Source organism: Scomber japonicus, chromosome 10, assembly GCF_027409825.1.
Source record: "Scomber japonicus isolate fScoJap1 chromosome 10, fScoJap1.pri, whole genome shotgun sequence".
Classification (NCBI taxonomy): domain Eukaryota; kingdom Metazoa; phylum Chordata; class Actinopteri; order Scombriformes; family Scombridae; genus Scomber; species Scomber japonicus.
Window position 1 is genome coordinate 13796273 of NC_070587.1, and position 24070 is coordinate 13820342.

The window sequence follows — 24070 nt, forward strand, 5'->3', positions numbered from 1 at the left end:
CCCCCCCCCCCCCCCCCGCAGAATTTGATCCAGACATCATAAGTTTACATGTTAAAATATATTTAATTTTTTTTTCATTTTACACGTTCACATATTTGTTCACATTTTCCGACAATTTCCAGCCATTAAAATATGCATCACTTTGAACAATGTACATACATTTTTTGTCACAGTACTTCACATATTAACAGAGCATGTATACAGCAACCATATAATATACAATATTTAATTAAACATCTTTATCTGTTGTTTCAGGTTTCAGAAAGTCATTCCATGCTTTGGTTCTCGGCCACAGCATAATTGTGCTCTTTCTGCTCACTGAGAGAGAAACAAGATCCCTTATAGACACCCTTTAATATAAAGAATGAAATAGTTATTTAATAGTTTTCCAATCTTTTGATTTAATAAATAAATATTTGATGGAATGCCATCTCTCTCTCATAATAATAAGAGAAACCTGAGAAGTGGATGGGGCAAAAGGCCTTCAGTACAGTTCGATTTAAATGTGCAAAAACATTTCTATATAAATCCAACTATTGTCTTTATATATTAGTGATATTTTTCTCACATTTTTTCCAAAAATGGCTCTGGTACCATTTATGTCATCCGTTTCTCCAATATGACCTATACTTGTGTTTCCTTCTTTCTTTTTTTTAAGTTTGTTGGTTTAGTAGCTGCACGAAAACCCTTCCTTCTTCAGTTACCAAAAGTGAGACAAAATAAAATCAAATAAACAGCTTAGCTCTTAGTTCTTCACTGGACGCTGTGGATCTACACACTTAATGTGTAACTTTTGGCGCGTTTCCTACATAACCTGCGGAACCAAACCCAATATAGGACCATCATAAGCAGCCAGTAGCATATGTAGGCCACACATCCAAAGATAATGAACTCAGTCTCCATTATCTTGGCTGGAGTTGACCAGTCCAGGTTACTCTCCTTGTAGATTGAGTAACCAAGCCCACCTAATAAAATGGCTAACCACACTGACAGGGGGAGAAGGGGTATGTAGTTCCCCACAATCTTACGCCTGCCTGACGTCCCCCAGCTGCTTTTGTTCATTGTGAGGATGGCAAAGTACTTAGCAGGCAGCAGGCTAGTCATGTACAGAGCCGAGTAAAGGGACATGAACACCATCACAATGTCTCTGCGCAGGATGCAGGCATAAGCTGCTTTCACCAGCCCGATCAACTGGATGCAGCACAGGATCCAGAGGATGTCCCACAGTGTGCCCGTCCAAAACAGCTGGATGATGGTGGCGGTCACAAAGAAGGGGAAAACCCCTGAGATGATGGACTCATAGGTCATCCAGAGGTGGTGTTTGTGCCACCACATTGAGTTGTAGAGCCACTCACGGAAGTAAGATTTTGTCCAGCGAGTCTGCTGGTTGAGCCAGCGTAAAAACTGAGCAGGTGTCTCCGTGTAGCATTTTGAGCGAGCTGTGTATCTAAAGGACATGGCAAAAAAAAAAAATCAATTAAAAATGTCATATTCTAAATCCTTTGAGGGTTCTGGTTTCCTATGCTATATTTGTGCATAAAAATGAAAAAAAGCTTCTTACTTTGTGGCATAACCCATGCTCAGCATACGGTTGGTAAGATGTCTGTCATCACCAAATGTGCAGTGCGTGCCCAAAAACTTCTGATTATACCAAGACTCTAGAAACTGCTGCAGGAGGTCGTTCCTGTACAGACCTTTATGAAGCAATCAATGAAACATTAGATTAAATTAGTTACAGCAATGTATTAAAGCCATGACTACCATTGTTTAACATGCTGAATCATTCCTTTCACCCACATCACACGTAGAAAAAAGGGTACTTTTCTTACCCAAAGGACCACTTATGCAGGACACACAGTCGAAGAAAGACTGGCAGGACCTTTCGATGTTGAAAGCCATCCAGTACCTAAGACTGCTCATGAAGCTAATGTAAGACTCCTTAAGGTTGAGGATCATCACATCTCCTCCCACGGCACCGTATTTAGGGTTGCTCTCCAACACCTTACACAGCTCCACCGTGGCCAGAGGGTCTAGTTTAGTATCTGAGTCACACACCTGGGGAAGGGACAAAAAGAGTAATGTCATTAAAATTGTGCAATACTATGATTTTCTTTTAATTAAAAGAAATACGTATGGTATGTAAATGATTAAAAGTAAATTACATACCTGTATGTAGTCAACAGATGACCCAAGGGCTTTAAAAGCTGTGTACATCACCTCCCGCTTGCCGCCCCACTTCTGCATGATGCACACACACCTCTGACTCTGGATCAGACGCTCTACTTCTTTTCGTTGTGGATCCTCTCCGACAGTATAATCAGCATCCCCTCCTGGGCCCATTGCTGCAACTTGCTCGGCTTGCATGGGGTCCCATGTGTGGTAGTTATTCTTCCACACGTAGCAGCCAGGGTCTTGGTCCGCAAATACCTCTCTGAACATCTCCATCATATATCGGTCATCATCTGAGTTCCCATCTACCACCATGATGATACGCAGCAGCTCAGGGGGATACTTGAGGGTTCTGATGGAGTTGAGGCATTCTCTGAGGTAGACAGGGTCCTCCTGGTATGCGGATATAGTGAAGCCAATAGTCTTGGTAAGGCTGCATGGCTCTGTGCGAGCTCTCATCCGCCGGTGCTCGACAAAGGCAAATAAGCTCTGAACAAAGACGTGGAGTGAGAGGAGTAGTCCATAAAAGCCAAAGGAGATGATTCCATATCTGGAGGTCACTAGCTGGAAACCGTCAACATAGGCCCATATCATCACACCCAGTACCACCAGAGCAAAGAGGAAAGTGAGGACGGCTCGGACTACTGAGCTCAGCCTCTTTAAAAAAGCCTTCAGCTGCATTGTGTTTCTATACCTAGGATTCACAAAGACACCACATGTTAGTATGGCTTGTATACGTATAAACATAGATCCCTGCTGCTAAAAATGTACACACACCCACTGTCCTGTGGTTTGGAAAAAAGAGTTAATTAAAGGGAATTAGTTGTTTTGTGCTAATTGCTGCTACAGTTTTGAAAAAACACAGCTGCCAAGCTTACAAATAGCATTAATCTCTACTTTTTTTTAAATTCTAACTAGACTGTGAATGCAAGACTATGTATAACTTACAGCTGTGCCCTATTGCATATATGTAATAATTCTGGTGATAGAATAAACTACAGTGAATTCAAGGACTGAATGATTTGTAATAATCATAATCGATCTGTTTTTCTTTACTTTTTTGTCTTTGTAATACATTTTAAGTTATTCAAGGATATGATGTCTAACACATTTAAAATGTTAGATTTCCATAGATGTTTGTATGTATGAATTTAAAATACTAGCTAAGCCTACTTAAACATCACACACACAAACAAGTCATTCTGATACAAAGCTGTAGCTGACACTAAATTGACACCTGGTCATCAATTGATTTAGTGAACTAGGCTAGTATAAAATCACTAAAATGACATAAATATAAATGGATTAAGTTAAAGCATCAAATATCTTACCACAAGTAGAAATTTGAAATGTGTTATTTTTCAAATCTTTATTGACATGCACAGTAAGTTTTTTAAATTATTTTTGTTTTAATTTAAATTACAGTATTTTTCACAGTGTGTGTTTGTAAGTTTTGATGATGATTATTATTAATAATACTTAGCCCTTTAATTTATCAACGAAACCGCAATAAAAAACGTTAATTAACATACTGTATGATAATGAATGTATTTTTAATCCTACCTGATGTCAAGCTGCGCTGAATTTGAATTTGCGGGACATCCACTCGGTGTTCCTCTTGTCTGGCAACTTGGCGTGAAGTTTGTTGGCTTTATAAGCTGATAGGATGAATACGGGATGGAGCCATGAGCGCGCTTTTTATGTCTGGGGAATTGTCAATTACGCGCGCCCCCGCTGACTCAGCCTTGCGTCAGGAGCAAGGCGGTGGTCCCTCTGACTGAGGACATCGGTGTGCGCGGCTGCTTTGTGTTTTTTATTTTACCATGGAGATTTTACCAAGTGTGTGACCTTTGCCAAAGGATGGATCCTAAACCTTTATTGTTATGAGCCTCAAATACACCAAGAGCAATCAACCGATTTGGTGAAAGTCTTGTCTCATGAGTTCTCCCTGTAATTTTGTACATTTCACCATTGTTTTAACTTTTAATAAATTTGATTATGTTTCTTATTCCTTATTTCAGCTTGGGGCACTTTTGGGTTTGCCTTATCTGCGATTTGCTCTCATCTTGACCGCAATTTACCTCTTACAGCGAACATCAAACATCATACCTCTTTACCATTGGTAAACCAGTAAATTACAAGCCTTTAAACTGATTTTCCACTATTTTATAGCGATGTTTTTAGTGCATTTTATGTTATTTCTCCAACCTGCCTGCTGTGGAGATGTAGGCAATTTGTGAACAAATATCATTAATAAACAGTTATTAGTTCATGACACAGTCTTGGAGGGGAAGTTTGTTCTACTGCATCAGAAACTGTGCGGCCATAGAACATTATGTGGGGATATGAAATCACATTAACCTTGAACACTGTACACACCAGTAGGCTAACTACAGAGGGTGCAGCCAACCCATGACCAAAGTTGGATGGTGCCCTCTGCTGGTCACTCTCTGAAACTGCACAGGTCAAAAAACCAAAGAACAGAAAAGACGAAGTAGGGGGAAAAAGAGTTTGTGTGATGTAATAGGAGCTTGGTCGCAGCTTTTGTCTGATACATTTTCCACTTAGACTCTGCCCTTTCTGGTTCACTCACTGAGTCGCCGCGACTATCCTGACTTAACCATGATGATTACATCCCTTGAGAGTTTCTTTACTGGTAAATCTGTTGACCGTTCATTAAGGTCCACACCCATGGAGCTGGCTGGGTGCTCAACATGCTTCATGTCAGACTCATGTGAAAGCCACCGGGCAGCTGATGTCATGTATGGGACCTGTGCCAGTCAATGAGTTTAGGCACGAACTGGGACATCTGACTGCGAAGGCCTTCAGCAGCTCCTTCAGTGACAGATTAATACACCTCAAGTGTAAGAAGGAGCTCTTCCGCAGGCCCTTCATTCCACCTGCAGTCAGACTGTACAATGCTGCACCATAGTTGCACTTTAGGGTCCTTTTTTTTAGCTTTTACTTTTATTGTTGTCTATATATGTTATAATTGCATTTTAGGGTCCTTTTATTAAGTTTTTTATTTTATTGTTGTATAGGTTTGTTTTTGGGTGTTTTTTCTATAAGGAGACCAGAGGGGTATTGCACAAAAGTAGAATAAAGAAATCCAGGATAATTGAGCAAGCGCAGCTTGATCTAGTCTGACCGGCGCATCTTGGCTTATTCGGTTGCACGTTTGCTGAGCCAGGATGAAAAGGCGCGGCTATGTCAAGCCAGGTGTAGATAGTTGGGATAAGTGCGTATTCACGGCATTCTCAAATAGACCCACAGCATCGATCACAGAATCACAGATTGGAAAATGGAAAGGTGTTGCGCGTCATTCTTCACAGCCGCTGAACAACAGCTCCTGATGGAATTTCATGATGAGGTTAAAGAAATTATAAGAAAAAAAGGCAACACAAGCACAAAGCACTGTAATCAAGGAAAGGGAGAAAGCCTGGCATACAATCGCGGATCGGCTCAATGTGTAATTAGTGCAATTAATATACAATTAATGGGTTAAGCATAGCTCAGTGGGAAGAGCACTCGCCCCATGTGTTGAGGCTACAGTCCTCGCTGCAGGTGACCCTGGTTCAAATCCCGCACCAAGCACTCCTATCCTGCATGTCATTCTTCTCTCTCTGTCTCCAGTTTTCCTGTCTCTCTCTACTAACCTGTATATCAAAGGCAAAAAGCCCAAAAAATATACTTTAAAAAAAAAGTACAATTAATACAACAGTGCTCCACAAGAACTGTCAACATTACAATTAAAGGACTAAAGAAGTTACTGTCCAAGCCCACTAATCAACAGTTTTGATTTGAATTAAATTAAACTTTGATTTAAATGTGGCAAGTAAAAGTGCTACTCAGGAAATATAATTAAGTGCAAACAATTATTATAATTAGGTGTAGGGCAGGGGGAAGGCACATCTGCAGCTGCAGGATGCACTTCTGCAGATGAGGAGACAGTGTTGCTGGACTCCAGGCTTGAGGTATCATGTCAATTTTGTGGAAATGTCTTGCTCATTTAGCCCATAATGGATATGAAGTCAGTGATTTGGTGCTAATAGAAAATAACGTGTAACAGGACCCAGATGCTGCTCAGCCTCAGAGGCAGCCAAGTAACATTGTGAGTATCGGCTAGTAAATAGTACAAAGTAAATCTACTGTACATTATACACAATAATGATACCACAATGACTATAAAATGACTGTTGCAATTAAACAGTCAACAGACTTTAATGAAACGACAATATAGTCTATTATATCAACATATTTAGAAGACCATGGAAATGCTGTAAAACCCATTAATTTGTCACACGATTGACAGAACTGCCAGATAAATCCCTGAGAATAATCTTAGCCTGGTTGTTAGCCTGGTCTGGAGCAGGCTAGATGCAGAGAATAAATCACCATAGTAACTAGGCCGGGTTAAATTTAACCTGCTTTCATGCAACCGACTTGAGGCTAAATTCAGCCAGGATAACTAACATATCCCAGCTTAATCCCTTATTTTAGTTTCGTACAATACCCCTCAGGTACAGTATACAGTTGTAACACGGGACGATTGTAACACCTCAAATTGCTCCAATCAGAAACAAGCTAGAGTGATGATACTCTCTGTGCATATGCTCAGTTAGATTGTCTTCTTGCCCTCAAAGAAGGAGCCAAATCTGCAGCACTAAGGAGAATTTATCTACACAAGTGTTTTTGAGGTAAAAATTTAGATTTTTCTATCAGATGTATTTTTTGGATACTGTCATGTACGGTGGCCGAGACCCGCCATAGCTGCAAATAAAAGTAACGCTGCAAACAAAAACAAACGCTGCTGCAAATAAAAAGAAACGCTGCTGCAAATAAAAGAAACGCTGCAAATAAAAAGACACACCGCAGCAAACAAAAAAAACCGCTGCAAATAAAAACAAACGCCGCTGCAAATAAAAGAAACACCGCAGCAAGCAAAAAAAAAACACCGCAGCATATAATAAAAAAAAACGATGCAAATAAAAAAGCCACACCGGAAGTGGATTACCGGGGACTGTTTTTGCCGAAACACCGGAAGAAGACACAACAACAACAGGACTCCGAATTGGAAAACGAACTAGAAAGTAAGTGAAAATGGTAGTGTTTGAGGGTGACTTGTCTGTTTCAGCCAACATGGGGATGAGGATCGGAACTGCAGACACTTAAAACACGCTGTTCCGCCTACGGGACGGGTCGGAGGTTGGGAGGTAGCCACAAGTCCTTCTGAATGTTTTAAACACCAACCCTTAAACATATTTATTCATGCCGTACATTGTTAGAAAGCATAGGTTGCCCTGATTCATTCAAGACCACTCACGAATTATATTGGTTGCTCACAGCCTAATAGTATTCAGTCACTCAGCTAAAGTAAAAACAGCTATAATCTCTACATACCTTCAAAGTCTTCCCTTTATCCACAACGATCATCTTATGACTCAGGACTTTCTGTACAGCTCGCCAAGTATCCATTCTTGTGAAATATGAAATCTGTTTCCATAACATCAAAATACTTTCCTCAATATGTCCATGTATTTAGTCCAACACGTAACGTAATAACACAAATAACAAACCATATACGGTCCCTTTTACGTCTTTTCCTGACCTACACCAAATGTCTCTGCCTACACGTACAAGCAACAACTTCTTCCGGTGTTTCGGCAAAAACAGTCCCCGGTAATCCACTTCCGTTGTGTCTTTTTTTATTTGCATCGTTTTTTTTATTATATGCTGCGGTGGGGGTTTTTTTGTTTGCTGCGGTGTTTCTTTTATTTGCAGCGGCGTTTGTTTTTATTTGCAGCGTTTCTTTTATATGCAGCAGCGTTTCTTTTTATTTGCAGCAGCGTTTGTTTTTGTTTGCAGCGTTACTTTTATTTGCAGCTATGGCGGGTCTCGGCCACCGTAGTCATGAGATCAAATATCTAAGACTTCAAACAGTTATTACTGAATTCACTGTTTTGTAAACTAAAAATAAAAATGGTTAACATGTGTCTAATCAGCAGTCAAGCTCTAGAGCATGAGGGAGAAACATGACTGGTGACACAGGGACAGTTGTAACGCCTTATTACAACTGTCCCTGTGTCATGCAGTGTTCTCACTTTTTGATGCACATAAGCTAACCTTAGCTAGCATAACATCAGCTAACTAAATAACATCACCACAGCTAGCCAAATGGGAATGGTGAAATGTGATTGGTTGATGCTTCACTGTGTCTTATTACTTATTACTAGCTAAGTCTGGCTTATTTGTACACATGCAGCCACAAGTGTCAGGCGTCAGAAGCATAGCTCCATGTTGCTGCTGGCTTCCATTCACAATGAATTGTAGACTGTCGCCTTGCAGCTGTTAGTGTGAATGCCTTCACAAGCCATTTTTGAAATGTCAAACATTTCTTTTAGTTTAATTTATATCTTTAAAAAATAAAAAAAATGATATGCTTGTTTTAATTATTAAAAAGTTGTTAAGAGATGATAATAAGTTGCATGATAATAGTCAGTGTAAACACTGCTTTGCTTACAGCATGCCAAATATCAGGAAGAGGAAGACAGACAGACAACAAAGTCCCCCCACCCATGTTCTGTTGCCTGGTTAACATTTTTTGAGGACATGTTCTGTTCATGTTTGTCACACACAAATAATGTGTAGTGAAATGCAAATGTAGTCTAATGTGGACTACCAAGGCCCCCACCCCAATCCCCCTTACTCTTTTTTTGGGAATGTTGTCTTTTGTTGTTTGTTGTATTTCAGCCATGCCGTGTGCTTTTACAGGTATTCTGTTCTAATTATGTTATGTTTGTGCTCCACAAGCCGTTATCTATGTGATCTTGTTCTGAGTCATGTAAATTAAATGAAAAGGAATGTCCCCTTGCATGTTTGAACTTTTTTGAGAAAGCATGTTATATGAAATATAGACATTTCTTGCTTTACAATTTGACTGAGTTTTTTTTATGTAATATGAAAGAGGTAACCATTTCTTAATTTTAACTAATTAACAATACCAATAACATAAATGCTAAGTAATATTTACCCTTTTGGATATTGTTGATTAATTATTTGTTTCCTAATTATGTAGCCTTGTAGACATGTTACAACCGTCCCTGGCATGTGTTACAACCTGTCCCTGTACACTGGGACGGTTGTAACATTGGAGTCACTGTTTTTAAATGCGTTTTGCAACCTGAATATATTTCTTAAAAGCACTTTCATACATTGTTTCTGTAGTTGACACATTAAAGTTTTTAATATAGCAAATTAGCTGTTCCAGTGTAAATGGTTTCTGATTTATTGGGAAAATTGCTAAAAGTGTTACAACCGTACCTGGTTTCCCTATCACTATTTTTTGAGCCGCTGTAGCAATAAATTTTCCCCACTGTGGGATCAATAAATGTATCTTATCTTATCTTATGTTATGTTATGTTATGTTATGTTACCAAGAGATGTGTATGTTTTCTTAAATGTACTTTACAACTACACATTTTCTGTCACCTGATCAGCATCTCTTATGGGACTTTAAATCAATAAAATAAACTCAGTGGATACAAATAATACACTTTTTGTGAATGTTTTAATTTTTTTTTTCTAATTTGTCTATAATATTGTTATTGTCTGCTATTATATATTTATATAGTTACCCATATTTCTCCTTTTCCCTTTTTTAGAGCTCAGTTTCTATTAAAAGGGTTCTGCTAAACTGTTGTTAAACTTGCCACGTCAGTGATGTCAACTGTCCTTCAAGCTGCAGAACTTTTACCAAGTTGTTGTTACCTGTAAGTAGCCCGTAAAGACGGATTGTGGAATTTTGTAATATTGAAAACACTGACATCTGTGTTGTCCAAATCAACATCCTGTCCAAGGCCAAGTTTGAAAAAAAAAGTGCAGCATGCTTTAGACGATTTATTTTTTTGTGCACATGCTTTGTGTCCCCAGAAAACTTGTTAGGCACTAGTCATTATTTAGTGGTCAAGCAGTTGCTCAGTGACTCACTCTTCTGCTTCTTCCTACACTTGCCACACCCAAGCAAACTAAATCCGACCAAACCTTTTTGTGGTGGAGTATTCCAATATCTGTCATATGTTGTTTGATGGAAAATGTGTGCCCTTTCACATAGAGGTTACAGACTAGTGCCTTTAGTGTTTTACTAAGGGCATTTCATTCTTCTTCTTTAGATGTTCAACTTACTCATCAAGTTCTAGTTTCTAGTGTCCACCTACATTTCCATTTTACTCAAAGCTTAAATTGCACTGGCATTAAAGTTAAGGACAAAGCAGTACACTACGGGACTCCAATTGTAATCTCAGATACTCTTTATAAGCTACAAAAGTTAATGGAGAGCAAGCTGACTAAATACGACACTGTGCTCCTCAATCAGTGATTATGGAGTGTAGCCAGTGTGTGCAACATGCTTTACTGTTTCAAACCCACAGAGAGCAGTGTAGCAGCATTCTTTTGCCTTTGTGATTTACTGCTGGCTGACTGTGTATGTCACATTTGATCCTCAACTGTTTTATGTTCAACTGAGGAGATTGTGAGCAACATTCATTGTAATGCCACTCTGAGTCAGAGTTGTTTTTTGGCTACTTGTAGAACAAAATACTTTTCATACTCTGGTGGCAGCTACATCTGTTACATAGGATGTTACACTCACTAGATAATTACCAATATGATTTACAGTCATGCTTACCAAAGCTATGAATTATGGCAATGAGCACAAGTGGCTTTAATGGCACCCCTCACTTCAGGTATTGGTGAACAAAACACCTGTCAGTCAGTTTAATGTAAAGTCTGGGTGTGACCTTTAGCTTTTTGTAGAAGAATCACTGGTGTGTTAGTGTTGGAAGTAGCACAATATTTATAGATACACATTCTAGTGACACATTGATAAACCACACTGTACACACATCACATTTCAGTTGACTTTACTGATCTAGCCATGTTTATCTTATTCAAATCTGCTCCAGTCAGCCAGATGCCATGGTGTTCTTGATCCAGGAGGTGTAATTGCATACTTTTGTGTACACCCCGGGCTTGTTTCTCAGAGCACAGCCATTCCCCCAAGACACAACTCCTTGCAGCACTCCGTCACACATCATGGGACCCCCAGAGTCACCCTGAGGATGAAAGAGATGCATTTAGTCTTCATGGTGGTATCCTTCACATCAATATGTGATATCTAAATTACCTGACAGGAGTCCTTCCCTCCCTCCAGGAAGCCAGCACAGATCATGTTTTCAGTTATTTGGAAAGGATATGCATTAAAGCATGTATCATCACTGAGGAGAGGGGCATCCAGACACTGCAAATTATGAGGGTATCTCGCTATATATGGTACAAGAAAAAGAGTGTTAGTATTAACAAATCCACTTTAAATCAGCTCAGTTTGGGACATTTTCAAACAGTGAGATACTTTTTCTGAACTTCACAACTGTTTCACAGCGCATAACTCACAGCCTTCATTACTAGGACGCAGACTCCCCCATCCAGAGATCTGGCACATTGTCCCAGCACTGGCACACTCTGAAGGAAGTGCAGCAGGGCGTACATAGCTGTTCAGAGTAGCAGATCGACTCAGCTTAATAAGCATGATATCGTTATCCTGTGATCGGGAGTTGTAGTCAGGGTGACGAATAAACTCGGCAGACATAATGTGCTGTTCAGTCCCCTCAGGCTCCCAGATGTCATGCTCTCCAAGCCGTATTTCAACATTTGACCTGGAAGAATTAAACACATCTTAAAAATTACTTATATGTTCTTGCTGCTCCGTGCTCAAGACTTATATTCAAGAGAGTGTGTCACATTTATTAAGTCATGAAAAGACTAGATTTTAAGTTTCAGAGTTTCAGAGATTAGTAAGCATCTTCCTTACTTCGATTTGCAGTGTGCAGCAGAGAGCACCCACTCACTAGACAGAAGAATCCCTCCACAGAAGTTGTACCCGTCAAAAAGAGACGCTTGGTAGGGCACAGAGTTTTTCGGGCACTCATACCCTCCAACAATCCTGTCGCCTTCCTTCATGGCAACTGCAGATGTTTAAATTATGAATAAAGATATGACAAAACAGAGCAAATTATGTTAGTAGTGTATTGGCTTATATTGTAGGTCATACTAACTTGATGTACCATCATCAAACATTCAGTATCAATTCTGTACTATACCTGCCCCTCCAAAGAGAGTCAGAAGAAGTACAAACTTCATTCCTTCTGTCAGTCTGGCTGGATTCCTTCTGTCAGTCTGGCTGGCAGGTTGGCTGGCAGATTACTGTGCCCTCAGCCTCGTAGTTTCAGGTATTTCAGTCCTCTTATCTCCCTTTTTTCAAGGTCTTTTATCGTCAGAGGTACACTTCAAACACTAAACATGTGTTACATTTCCCCAGAACACTGGGTTTAATATACAGCATATAAGACAGAAAAAATGTTCAATTCAATTTGTAAATCAGTGGGGAAAATGACTTGGATGAAGAAACAATTTGAATTGTTAACATTTCCATTTGGGATTTCTCTTTGTCTGCTATGTTTTCAGTCAACACATGTGTGTTTACTTCTTTTATGCTGTTTGTTTTTAATGATTGAGTGATTTTCACTTTCATTTTTTCTCCAAATGTAAGCTCACAATTCTTTTTTAGTTTAAGCACACTGTTTTTCATAAGTTTAGTTTAGTCACTACCGGTAGCATCAGTGCTACAATGACAATGGGTTGCTTTTGCGTGTGTGTGTGTGTGTGTGTGTGTGTGTTTTTCAGGAGTTTTTCACAACAGGTATATTATACAATCATGTACTGGATATGACGGCCGTTTAACAATCACACTTGTGGATATTGAGTAAGACTTGGTTCTGTAACTCATGTGGTTAACAATGGTCCAGGCAAATTTTCCATTTTACTTCATTCAGAGAGCTTGGATTACTTAACCAGTGGTATTGTACTTGCTTACTTGCGTGTTAATTCATTTTGACAGGCTGTATGCTTATCAGCAATCAGCCTCCTGGAAAAAAACAGTATGTGTTGCACCTGATATGAAAGTGTTTTCTCCTTTTGCATTGCTCAATCCTGACACAAAGAAGTAGTCGTGACACAGACAAATCTAACATAGTCAGAAGATGTAATACAAGGTCAGCTTCAGCTTCCTGAAGGTTATCAGTAAAATGAAATGCTAACACGAAAAGCATCTATTTAATGCTCTATTCTAGTATTTTATTTCTCTCTTTCTATTTTTCTGTACTTTGTTTTTATTATTATTGTGTGTGTGTGTGTGTGGGGGGGGGGGGGGGGTTAATTGTATGTTTTAATGTTTCTCAAATCGCATGTTTTTCTACTTTATATAAAGCACATTGAGTTGCCATTGTGTATGAAATGCGCTATATAAATAAAACTGCCTTGCCTTGCCTTGCCCTATTTCTCCTCAGTTCATTTTAGTCCATTTTTATTGACATTAAATGTTTATTTTACATGATTATGTCTCATCAGACTTTTGAGCATCATATACACAATGTAAAAATAATGAACAAAAACAAATTACTTTGATAACTCAGCAAAAATTCAGCCCAGTCTAAGTTCAGCAGGGGGAAAAAACATTTAGATCTTGCTGTTTTTAAACTACAAAACTGCATGTCATTGCTGACTTAATGTTTCACACCTAGAGACGCACTAAGAGATACGAGACTCCGTTACTCATGTATGAGCATAGGTGTTTATCAGCACCAGACGGGAAAACATTTAAATGGGAGGGTACATTTAACCAAACCATATGATTATACATTTAAGGATAAAATGTAACACATTCCCATCCAGCACAGGCAAGTTCTCCCCTCTCATTACTGTGTGGCAAACACACCGTCTGCCTCATTCCTTTTCCAACCTGCGTATCATCGCTTGTGTTCCTTGATTGCAAATAAGTGCGTGTAGTACAACAACTTGGCACATTCTGTTGAGAAATGTGCTTTCTGTTAAGATGTGAATATCTTGTTGCATTACTCTTGCAAAAACCTTGTTTGCATTTTACTGAATGTCACTGAAACCGTTGCTCTGTGATGTTTTCAATGCAAAACATAAGGCACATTACAGCAACTTCCTGTGGCATCTATTAGACAAGGTTAAATCACTGAATGTGTAACCAATCCAAAGTCCATGAGCTAATTGAGTAGGTGGAAATCTCTTTTGCTGTCTCACATATGACAACCAGATGCCTGTTTAGTTATTAATCTGCAGAACCAGTGTTCAGGATGCAATGAGTTGGATGAGTTAAGAAACTTGGCTGCCATCTCTGCTAACTAAAACTGTCACTGACCTTCGATAATGCCCAGGAATACAGTGTTAATTTCCAGCATTTCTGACCCTAACTTGTTAAAATACATAAAAAAGGATAAAGATTCCCATTTATTTCACCATCTGGTGCTCCCTGTTTAACCAGTTCCGATTCCCCTAATCTTATTCCACTGTACCTCAAAATACACTCGAACAGACAGAGGGAGCACTGTGTCAAAGATCTGTATAACTTATGCACTGCCAGGCTTGTTTTCTGTCAGATAGAGCCAAGTCTGATTATTCATATCCCTTAGGTCTGCTGAGGGGGACCAGGCGTTGCGGTTGAAAGTAGGGACGACTGTAAGGAAGTGGTTTAGGTTATTGAGGTTCAGTTTTTTTCCCCATGTGTGGTGTATTGCATGGAAAAAAGACGTCAATGAGCTATAGTAGGGGCGAAAGCAGTTGGCACCCGTTTTGACTTGAAAAACAAAATTCCTGACCTCTCCGCACCCATGAGACAAGGGTTTGCTTTCCAGTCATCACCACAACAAGATCAACAAACTTTTGAGGTTTCAACATACTGCAGATACCCACTATTTGTGTCTTTATGACTTTGTAAATTGGAATCTACACATTTCAGCACAGCAGTGAGTATGCCTCCATTTCATTCTGTGGCCCAACAAAAGTGGATTTAGAAAATGCTGTGAGCTCACAGTGTTTTGCACTGCACAGCAATGAAAAATGCTGGGTGTATTACACAGACACTGGGAACAAGAGTATGTTATTAGGGATTCTCAGTCTCACACAGAGACACATGCAGACATACATGCATTTTAATCTTGCTTTTCAGGTTGCTCCCCCTCCATACCAACTGCTGTAGTGAATAATAAATCCCCAAACTCCAACTACGTATACCACCCTCTGCTAAAACTAAATTCCCTTTAAACCTCTGCTGATTGTTTTACACACCCAAATTGGTATTTGTGCGGCACACACATAATTGCATGTTTGGTTGGTAAATCAAGAACTCTGGCAAGCCCTGGCCTCTGAAGGCTTCCCTCAAACTATAGCCTTGGGATAGCTATTAATATCCCCTACAGACACTAACAAAATGCTCTGCCTTTGAGTTCTGTTGAAAGACTGTGCAGCAAAAATTGTGAAAAATACATTTTAGCACAGAAACAAAAAATGGTGCATGTGTTACTCAAGAGAATCAGAACCAAATTAAACAACAGTCATCCTGTCTAGACTAGCTAAAAAAGGAATATCATTTAGTATTGCAAATGGAGCTGAACAGTGCAGCGTACTTTTCAGTAGAGATGAATAAGTTAACTGGGTCAGCTTATTTCATACATTTCCTGCAGTTAGAAGGAATTGTTTTTGTCCCTGATGTCTCTCAGTGGGGATGTATTCAGTTGCTGAATATTTATATGTCCAAGAAAAAAAGGCAATGATAACAAAGACAAGTCCTCCTACGCACTCAAATAAGGGTGTTGCTCTCTCACTCTTTTACTCTCTCTCTCTCCCCTCTCTCTGTTTAATTTCTTCCTCCCCCTCACATCTGGACTATTGGCAGGACACAGTTCCTGTGTGTGTACGCTTAGGCAGGGGGACTCAGTTTAGGGTTGGGCAGGTTCTAGCAGCTTACACCACAGTTGATCAGTTCAAGATTTTGAACCTCATTGTGTTTCACTGTGTGAACAACTGTTGTAATCTAGATTATCAAAGCCACCACACCATCACTAAAATGCAACTTTGTCTGAATTATTAGTGTAACCTCAATTGTAAATCTTCAAAATGTAATTTACCTGTTCTTACAGTTACATATTTGTTATAAGAAGGAAGAATACATGCATCAGACCTATTTTGATGTAAAATTTTGTGTCACTTTCACAAATGTTAGGCAGTTTGGGTGATTTTAGTATATATTCATGTACATCAATTAATGAATTTACACTGTAAATGTCAAACTAATTACTTACATGGCAACAAATATGCCAAAAAAGAAGGGTAAGTTGGCAAAAACAGCCAATCCTTGTAGATATCATTTACGCAATGTGATGCTGTTCCAGAAAACTTTAAAAGAATTCCCCATCCAAAAGGGTAGTTTTACTTGTGTTTTTTCATGGACAAGAAGAATAGGTTACTGTGAATGAGGAAACTGTTTTGCAACTTGCCACAGAAAGGTCTTGTCTAAAGCAACCATTTACTCAAACCATGTTATACAGATGTATGAATGTGTGGGTAGTTGAGCAGCAAAACCAAGGAGTAGAGAGGAACAATGTGGGAGGAAATATGACCACAAAGTCAAACTCAGATGGCACATTTCTTCCCCAATGAAAGGTAGGGCTATACTTTGGGGATACCAGATTGATTTTCATTCTCTCCAGTCAACACTCCCCGGTGTCCACGCCTCCATATCGCTCATATTATTGTCTTCCAATTTTTTTGCTTCTTCCTGTTGCAATGGCGTTCTGCAGATTTTTCTACATGATTGATTAGATTTTGTGCAATCCACATGTTTTTTTATGCTTTTAGAACACCAGACTGAGGCCTTAATTTAAACAGAAAATCCCCAGTCCCGTGTATGACCATTCACCATGTATGAGGTTTTTTTTTCACTTCCTTCAAACCTTCTGCTTTGGTCTCTTTTTGATTATTTAGCAAGTCTGTGCTTTGTATGGTTTTAGATTAAATTTCAGTAGGAGCTGGGCAGGTATATATATATTTTTAAAACAACACATACAGTACACACACACACACACACACACACACACATACACACACAAAGGCAGCAGGAATGTGCCCATCAGGTTTAAAAGATTAAACTGTTGTGATATTACAGTTTATATCTGCTTTGAAGTAGGTATATGAATTACTGTTGTTTTAGGCTTCCATTCACTTCTGGTCCCATTCTAGAATGCTTCCTACATTTGTGCACCTTTTGGCATGTACTTTAAAGTCAAATGTTTCAGGAATGCTGGGTTTCCTGTAATGAGTGAAAAGCATTCCCCTTGCTACCAAAAATATTTCATCCTATCGCCTAAAGTTCCTTTTTTAAACTTTGTTTCTTAATTCATGCCATGTGTATGGCAGTCACACACATCAATGATGACAATGCACTTAGTATGCGTTTCCAAATTTCAGTTACATCCTGTAGACAATCAACACCTGTGCAAGTGTCCCAAATACAAATTGTAATTTCAATGAAAAAGCAACAACATTCAGAACTGTTTTTAATTCAGGTTTGGATCTACAGAGGAACCATATAAAACTACTTGGCAACCCTAAATTACTGACAGATGCTGTTGTGACTTTTATACACGAAGCAGGGTGAAAAGAGAGGACACTAAGAATATGTAACCTACATGCCCAGCTGTTGATTCAAACAGCCAACACAGAGCAATTATACCTAACCTCAAGCAAACATGAGCTCAAGCCACATAGAGAAAAACACATTACGCAGCAGGATCATTGGTGGACATGAGAAGTCACGACTTTGCTCTTTCTCAGGTACTGAGTATTTTCACTTCTGGAGTTTCCCACAGCCTTTTTTGTGTACTATTTGAGGGCAGACATGTTGTAGCAAGAAATTCACACATTCACATTGTGTGACACTTTAGATTGGCACTTTCATACCCACTAGGGTTATTTAGACGGTATTGCTTTGTCAGTCCAGGGTGTAAAGTGAATTGTCTTTAGCCTGTAGTGTGTACACATACTGCATGTTCATATTTATATAAATGCATTATGCATCATCTATCAACAAAGTAAATGTTCTATTTGTTTTCTCAATAAAAGAGCTGCTAAAGTGTATTAGAGGTTTAATGGTCTTCAAGAGAGGGGAGTGAGTGCTGATAGTGGTCCCGCCTCAATGTGAGTGATGACGTCACATATTTAATGAGTCTAGGATCTGAGTCCTCCAGCCTTCAGGGATCTGTCGGGGTTTGTCCGGGGTGACATTTGCAGCAGATTCATCGTCCTCTGACTGGAAAGCTTTGAAAAAGGTACAGTAGATTTTTGTTATAAAATATCAGAAAACTTAACTCAGTGAATCAAACGAGTATGTAAAGAAGAAACAGATGTTGGCATGTAGCTACAGCATGCCTTATAAAGTTTAGTGTGGGATTTGAAGCGCTTCGTTTCAGACAGTTTGCTGCTTTTTGAGGTCGAAAAATATGTTTATTTGGCTGTCTACTGTAAATGGGAACTTTTTTTCTGCAACTTTATGGTTGGCAAAAGCTTCTGCTCATCAAATTCTGCTTCCGTTTTAAGGGTGCATTAAATGTTTTTCAGTGGCAAATTGGTGCGGGGCTTGCATTTCTATCGCATGTTATGTATAATTTTCAAAGCCTTATTAAACTGGGATTTTTATTGCATACTCATCATTAGTCTATGCTGACTATTGAACATTAGGAAAAAAATGAAAATGAAAAATAGAAAATTGAGAAACAAATACACGTACATGTGATTTGGTTGTGAATGCCTATCCATAATTTATTTCAGTTCTCTGTGAACAGCATCATCTTCAAACTAGAAAATGAAGCGGAACATATTGGCAAACCCATTTTTCAAAAGTGGACTGATCAACTTAAAAAAATTGAAAAACAAAAAAACCGTAAACCTCACACCACAGCATCAATAGTCACTGTTATTTATTTAGGCTAAAAGTAAGAATAAATAAATAAATCCAAAAGTCCAACTGAAATCAGATTTAATCATCTTCATTTATAGTCAAAAATAGTTGTTGTACAACATGTTGTTGTATTTATTGTTAATAGTTACATATTATTAGAATAAAGAAAAAAGGCCACTGGCAGGCTATCAGTGTTACATTACTGAACACAGAAAACAGTAGTAGCTGCAAGTCATGGACAGTGTGTTGCCAAGCCAGGATTTTTCAAATACCGAGGTCAAAATCAAGACCATAACACATATGCAAGCTCAGTGTAATCTATGATGTATTTATAACGCTTTCTTGCTGTTTTTTCTGAGTGAGCACTATATAACTGCGACTTCAAAAATCTCCAGTAATATAGCTATAGCTGACTACTTTCGTTTTGACCACATCCTATAGTTTTGACATAGCAGCGGTATCTGGAAGTAGGCCTATGCTATTTTAATTTCACAATGAAACAAAACTTCCGGCCATGTGTGTTGCTAATTTTGAATAGCTAATGACTAGACCTGCATCTAACAGGTCCGAAGTAACATTTTCTGGTACTATTTAATATGCCAAAACTGAACAACTAATTATAGTTACTTGGCTTCTTCTGAATGTTTGACTGGTTGTTCAACAAGCTAAGGTGCAGGGCAAGACGTGTGTTCATGTTTGTAAGTTACATTAGATGAAAACTTAAGCAGAAAAGTTAAAGTGGGTGTAAAGTGGTTGAGTCAGTGGCTCTTGTGTTGTGTAGCAGGATGCTATCAGGCTCAGTGTGACTGTCTGCGCTGCCTATGATTAAACATCACATTATTGCTTATACAAGATTTGAATTGCTGTAACTAAATAAATAAGCACTCAAGCTACTTAAGCAGATGATGAATCAGTGTTTACCCGAATATTGTAAAACTATGGGGCTCAATCATGAAACCAAAGAATTAAAAAAGAAAATCTCCTTTTTGGGTCTTATTTTTGTTCTCACATTGGAAAGTGATTTATATATCACTTTCCCTTTTTTTTCAGTTACTTCAACATTTATTTTTTATGTTGCAGGTCTCAAGACAATGATGGAGCTAATGTCTGCAACACCTTTCTATCACATAAATATGACAGATGCTACTGGGAAAAATGGGTCTTTGTATGACGATGACGAGTATGACTACAAGGATGAGCATGCTGAGCTGAGACAGTCTCTCAACATCATGTCTGTTGTTATCTACTGTCTGGCTTTCATTCTGGGTGTGCTTGGAAATGGAGTGGTTATCTGGGTGACGGGGTTCAAGATGAAGAAAACAGTGAACACAGTTTGGTTCCTCAACCTTGCTGTGGCTGACTTCCTCTTCACAGCATTCCTTCCTTTGAGTGTGACATACACAGCTATGGATTTCCACTGGCCCTTTGGCAAGTTCATGTGCAAACTAAACAGCACCATAAGCTTTCTGAACATGTTTGCCAGCGTGTACATTCTGGTGGTGATCAGCGTGGACAGATGTGTGTCTGTGGTATGGCCCGTCTGGGCCCAGAACCACAGAAGTGTTAGCAAGGCATCCTGTGTGAGTCTGGGTGTTTGGGTGCTGGCTCTGATTCTTAGCACTCCATACTTCATCTTCAGGGACACTGGACCATCATATAACAATGAAGACATCATCAACTGCTTCAACAACTTTGCCTTTTCTGATGACTACGAAACACCATCTGTGAATCAGTTGAGGCATTTTCGTCATCAGGCCATGACCATCACCCGCTTCCTCCTGGGTTTTGTTGTCCCCTTCAGTGTCATTGTCTCCTGTTATACTGTGATAATCCATCGTCTCAGGAGGAACCGCACCCTGGCCAGCCACTCAAGTCGCCCCTTTAAGATCATTGCTGCCGTTATCACCACTTTTTTCCTGTGCTGGGCTCCTTATCACATCATGGCTCTAATTGAGTTGGTGAATCACATGGCTACTCATACAAGTGAAGTACTAGACCATGTCACCACTATTGGGGTCCCTATAGCCACCAGCCTGGCATTTCTCAACAGTTGTCTGAATCCACTGCTGTATGTGTTCATGGGCCAAGATTTCAAAGATAAAGTTCGCAAATCCATCCTGAATGTATTGGAGACTGCTTTCCAGGAGGAGGTTTCTCGCTCTTACACCTATACAAACTCAATGGTCACCAGTCGGAGCAAAGAGAAGTCAGTTTCTGATGCTGAAGTTTAAAGTTGCCCATGATATTAATAAATACTATAATTGTACATAGCAAATGTAATTGTATATACCAAATAGCTTTTTTTGTTTTGTCATTTTTAATGTAACTGCCCCTATAGGCAATCTCTGCATATTGTTTTAGTTGTGGATTAATTTTTGATGCATTTGTGGGCCAAAGCATTTTGAAATGATGGAAACGTAAATGTTTTTAATGTTATACCAAGTGGCTACATGTACCTTTTGAATAAGAGTGGTGTTTCTTTGACCCACAGCAGTGCCTAGGATACTATATGTAATACAGTGTTTGAAACAGGAATCCAGCCATAATTTTAGTACAGACATTACATCAGGTTATGGTTAAATGTATACAATACAGGCAACAAAATAACAAAATAAGGTTTGACTGACAAAGGGAATTGTTCTTTGTCATGTTTTCTACAAACGCTAATGACCAGCCTTTAATTATACTGTGGCCTATATGTTACAGCAAAGAAATGGTAATGCTGGCAGTTTGCATTATAGCATTATGTCTATCTTGTCACATAACATATTGTGCTATAAACAAACAGATTTTTATTGAATATAGAATAGGTTAAATGGTATTGCTGATAAACTGCACACACAGTCTATGTGTTAAGTTCATCAGCAAATTCCCCATTTACAATCACTCAACTTGCCCCTCACCTCCAACTTAGATCTGCCAATGATCCCATTCCAATTATTTAGGGTGAATACTAAATGGAATTGAAGTGGACAATTACACAATCTAGTTATGTAGGTTAAGTATTACTTTTTATTTTGTGGCTATTTGTGTCTACTTCTAACAGCCACATTTGCCATTCATCATTTTTTCCACTTGCCATGTGGCAACACCATGAAATCCAAGTCAACCAAATTTTGACTGCTGCATATGCACCTGTTTGTTAAATTGTTTATTGGTGTTCAGCATAATTACAGGAAAGTGTAATAAATACATTTTATAGTTAGTATGTGGTTATTGTGCATAAAGTAACAGCTGCATGGCATACTAAGCTTAGTTTTAACTTGAGATCCTTTATGTTGTTTGTTTGTTTTTGGGGGGATGGGGAAGGGTATATGTTTTTCATACCCCACCCTTGGTATATCCATTTCCATCTGCCATAATCTGAGGATTTTAATGTAATTATTTTTCATAGTTGGCTTATCAAATAGTTTTTGTTTTTCCTTAATTAATCCATTTTTGTTTGGTCTATAAAAGAAATTGGGAAAATTAAAGTGGCCCAGAGGTGCAAAATACACTAGGAAATCTGAAAAAAAACTGAATGAAAGAAAACTGAATATTTAAAACACATTTACAAAACTGAAAAACACAATGACAGAAAACAGAAAAGGTATGGACAACAATTACTGTTTCAGACTAGAGAAGCCAATTTAATTCAATTTTAGTTCTTAGAAAGTCAAGGTTTGGTCAGCAATAATATAAAGAAGCAAATGCCCACAATTGAGCTTAGCTAAAGAATATATTTGAAAATAATTTGATATCTCAATAAAGAGTGTTTGTATAATAGATATGAATATATATCAAATGTCCCTTCATACTCCAAAAACATGTTTAATTTAGTTCCATATAGTAATTGCTGATTTTCTATCTAATCTAACAAAACATTTCTGTTTTATGAAGTCTGGCTTTTAGATTTATTACGTTTTCTTTCTGTGTTGTTTTTGGTTTTGTTGTTGTGTTTTCTGATTTCTCAATGTGTGGAAATGATGGACTTTTTTGTGCTGTTCTTTTATTGTTGTTATGGACTTGACCAGCAGAGGGAACTGTTTTACATTCAGTTGTTTCTCAAATCATGGACAGCAAACTTCAGACTTCTGAAGTGTATTCCAGTCATCACTAGTCATCCGTGATTATGCATAAATATGCTGAGTATCCCTTTTTTTCCCCAAAGTCGTTTACTGTGATCAGCTTAGTGGGATAACATTCTTGATGAATTTCTTAATTTTACTTGTAAGACATTTCAGACATCAAAATGAATTTATTTTAAAATGAATTTCATTTCATGGAAAAAAGCAAATAAGATTCTTTCCTATCCTTTTATGATATAATTTTAATGGTGTCCACAGTAAGTAAGTATACAGTAATAAGTTTAGTGCATACATAGAATCAACTTGATATATCCGCTTTATGTTGTCTTTAATTTAAAAAGAGTAGTCAACTAGGGGTGTGAGTGGATTGTGGAAAAATGTTGCCTAGGCTAAACTGTAGAAGTGGATTTAGTTGAGCAGTTATTAGCTCCAAAATGAAATAGTAACCCCATGTTTTAAAATTGCTTTGCAATAAACAATCATGTAGTTGATTGGTTTGTTCAAATCTGATGTATGCTTGTCTTATGTGGAGTCATGTAAAAAATAAAAATAAAAAGTTAAACTTAAAGCATAGAGTGCCATTTTACTGTATAGTATATGTTTTAATGTATGTATGTTGTGGATTCTTTTGATGTATTTGAGTAATAGTAAAGTAATGCTATTTTGTGCATGGAATTCCAAACTGTCACCATAGGTATTTTGAAATCTCTGAAAAAATCTTATTGCAAGGGCAACCAGAATTTTGCAATGAGGGCATATGAAATACCCTTAGTACTATTTTCATTCTTAAAACATGTTAGAAAAGATTCCTGCAGATCATTTTTTCTGGCAGGATTTTGAGAATTCCATGTCCAAATACAAGTGGACAGTGGAAGGAAGAGTGTTGCCTTCCATGTTATACAACTCTTTGTTAACCCTAAATTATTATCAGATGCTGATAATAGTTGAGTTTGACTTTTTT

At 38.3% G+C, this 24070-nt stretch overlaps 3 protein-coding genes across 4 annotated transcripts; 1 reads left to right on the forward strand and 2 right to left on the reverse strand.

The window, feature by feature from the left end:
* Positions 1–771: 771 nt before the first annotated feature.
* Positions 772–10319, reverse strand: has1 (hyaluronan synthase 1). 2 transcript variants are annotated; one of them, XM_053327523.1, is made up of 5 exons: positions 10311–10319; positions 2167–2826; positions 1830–2055; positions 1562–1694; positions 772–1447 (listed from the first exon to the last, which is right to left on the reverse strand). In XM_053327523.1, the coding sequence occupies exons 1-5, from the start codon at positions 10317–10319 to the stop codon at positions 772–774; spliced, it is 1704 nt and encodes a 567-aa protein (XP_053183498.1). The 2 variants fall into 2 exon arrangements, with proteins under 2 accessions (XP_053183498.1, XP_053183497.1); XM_053327522.1 differs by lacking the exon at positions 10311–10319 and having other exon boundaries at positions 2167–2850.
* Positions 10320–11129: 810 nt separating this feature from the next.
* Positions 11130–12363, reverse strand: LOC128366773 (trypsin-3-like). Its single transcript, XM_053327539.1, has 5 exons — positions 12324–12363; positions 12035–12188; positions 11617–11879; positions 11351–11487; positions 11130–11279 (listed from the first exon to the last, which is right to left on the reverse strand). Exons 1-5 carry the CDS (start codon positions 12361–12363, stop codon positions 11130–11132), a joined length of 744 nt encoding a protein of 247 aa, XP_053183514.1.
* A 5958-nt stretch (positions 12364–18321) lies between these two features.
* fpr1 (formyl peptide receptor 1) lies at positions 18322–21405 on the forward strand. The gene is made up of 2 exons (XM_053327531.1): positions 18322–18413; positions 20123–21405. Exon 2 carries the CDS (start codon positions 20134–20136, stop codon positions 21271–21273), a length of 1140 nt encoding a protein of 379 aa, XP_053183506.1. The 5' UTR covers positions 18322–18413; positions 20123–20133; the 3' UTR covers positions 21274–21405.
* The last annotated feature ends 2665 nt before the right edge of the window (positions 21406–24070 follow it).

What these genes read in the sequence shown, in the direction of transcription:
- has1 (XM_053327522.1), bottom strand. Translation starts at nt 2,850, where the DNA reads ATGCAGCTGAAGGCTTTTTTAAAGAGGCTGAGCTCAGTAGTCCGAGCC. An exon ending in CTGCATAAGTGGTCCTTTGG is followed by an intron (nt 1,695 to 1,829) that starts GTAAGAAAAGTA and finishes TGCTTCATAAAG; the next exon opens with GTCTGTACAGGAACGACCTC. An exon ending in AGCATGGGTTATGCCACAAA is followed by an intron (nt 1,448 to 1,561) that starts GTAAGAAGCTTT and finishes CATGTCCTTTAG; the next exon opens with ATACACAGCTCGCTCAAAAT.
- LOC128366773 (XM_053327539.1), bottom strand. Translation starts at nt 12,363, where the DNA reads ATGAAGTTTGTACTTCTTCTGACTCTCTTTGGAGGGGCAG. An exon ending in GACTCTCTTTGGAGGGGCAG is followed by an intron (nt 12,189 to 12,323) that starts GTATAGTACAGA and finishes AAACATCTGCAG; the next exon opens with TTGCCATGAAGGAAGGCGAC. An exon ending in GCTGCACACTGCAAATCGAA is followed by an intron (nt 11,880 to 12,034) that starts GTAAGGAAGATG and finishes TAATTCTTCCAG; the next exon opens with GTCAAATGTTGAAATACGGC.
- fpr1 (XM_053327531.1), top strand. Translation starts at nt 20,134, where the DNA reads ATGATGGAGCTAATGTCTGCAACACCTTTCTATCACATAAATATGACA.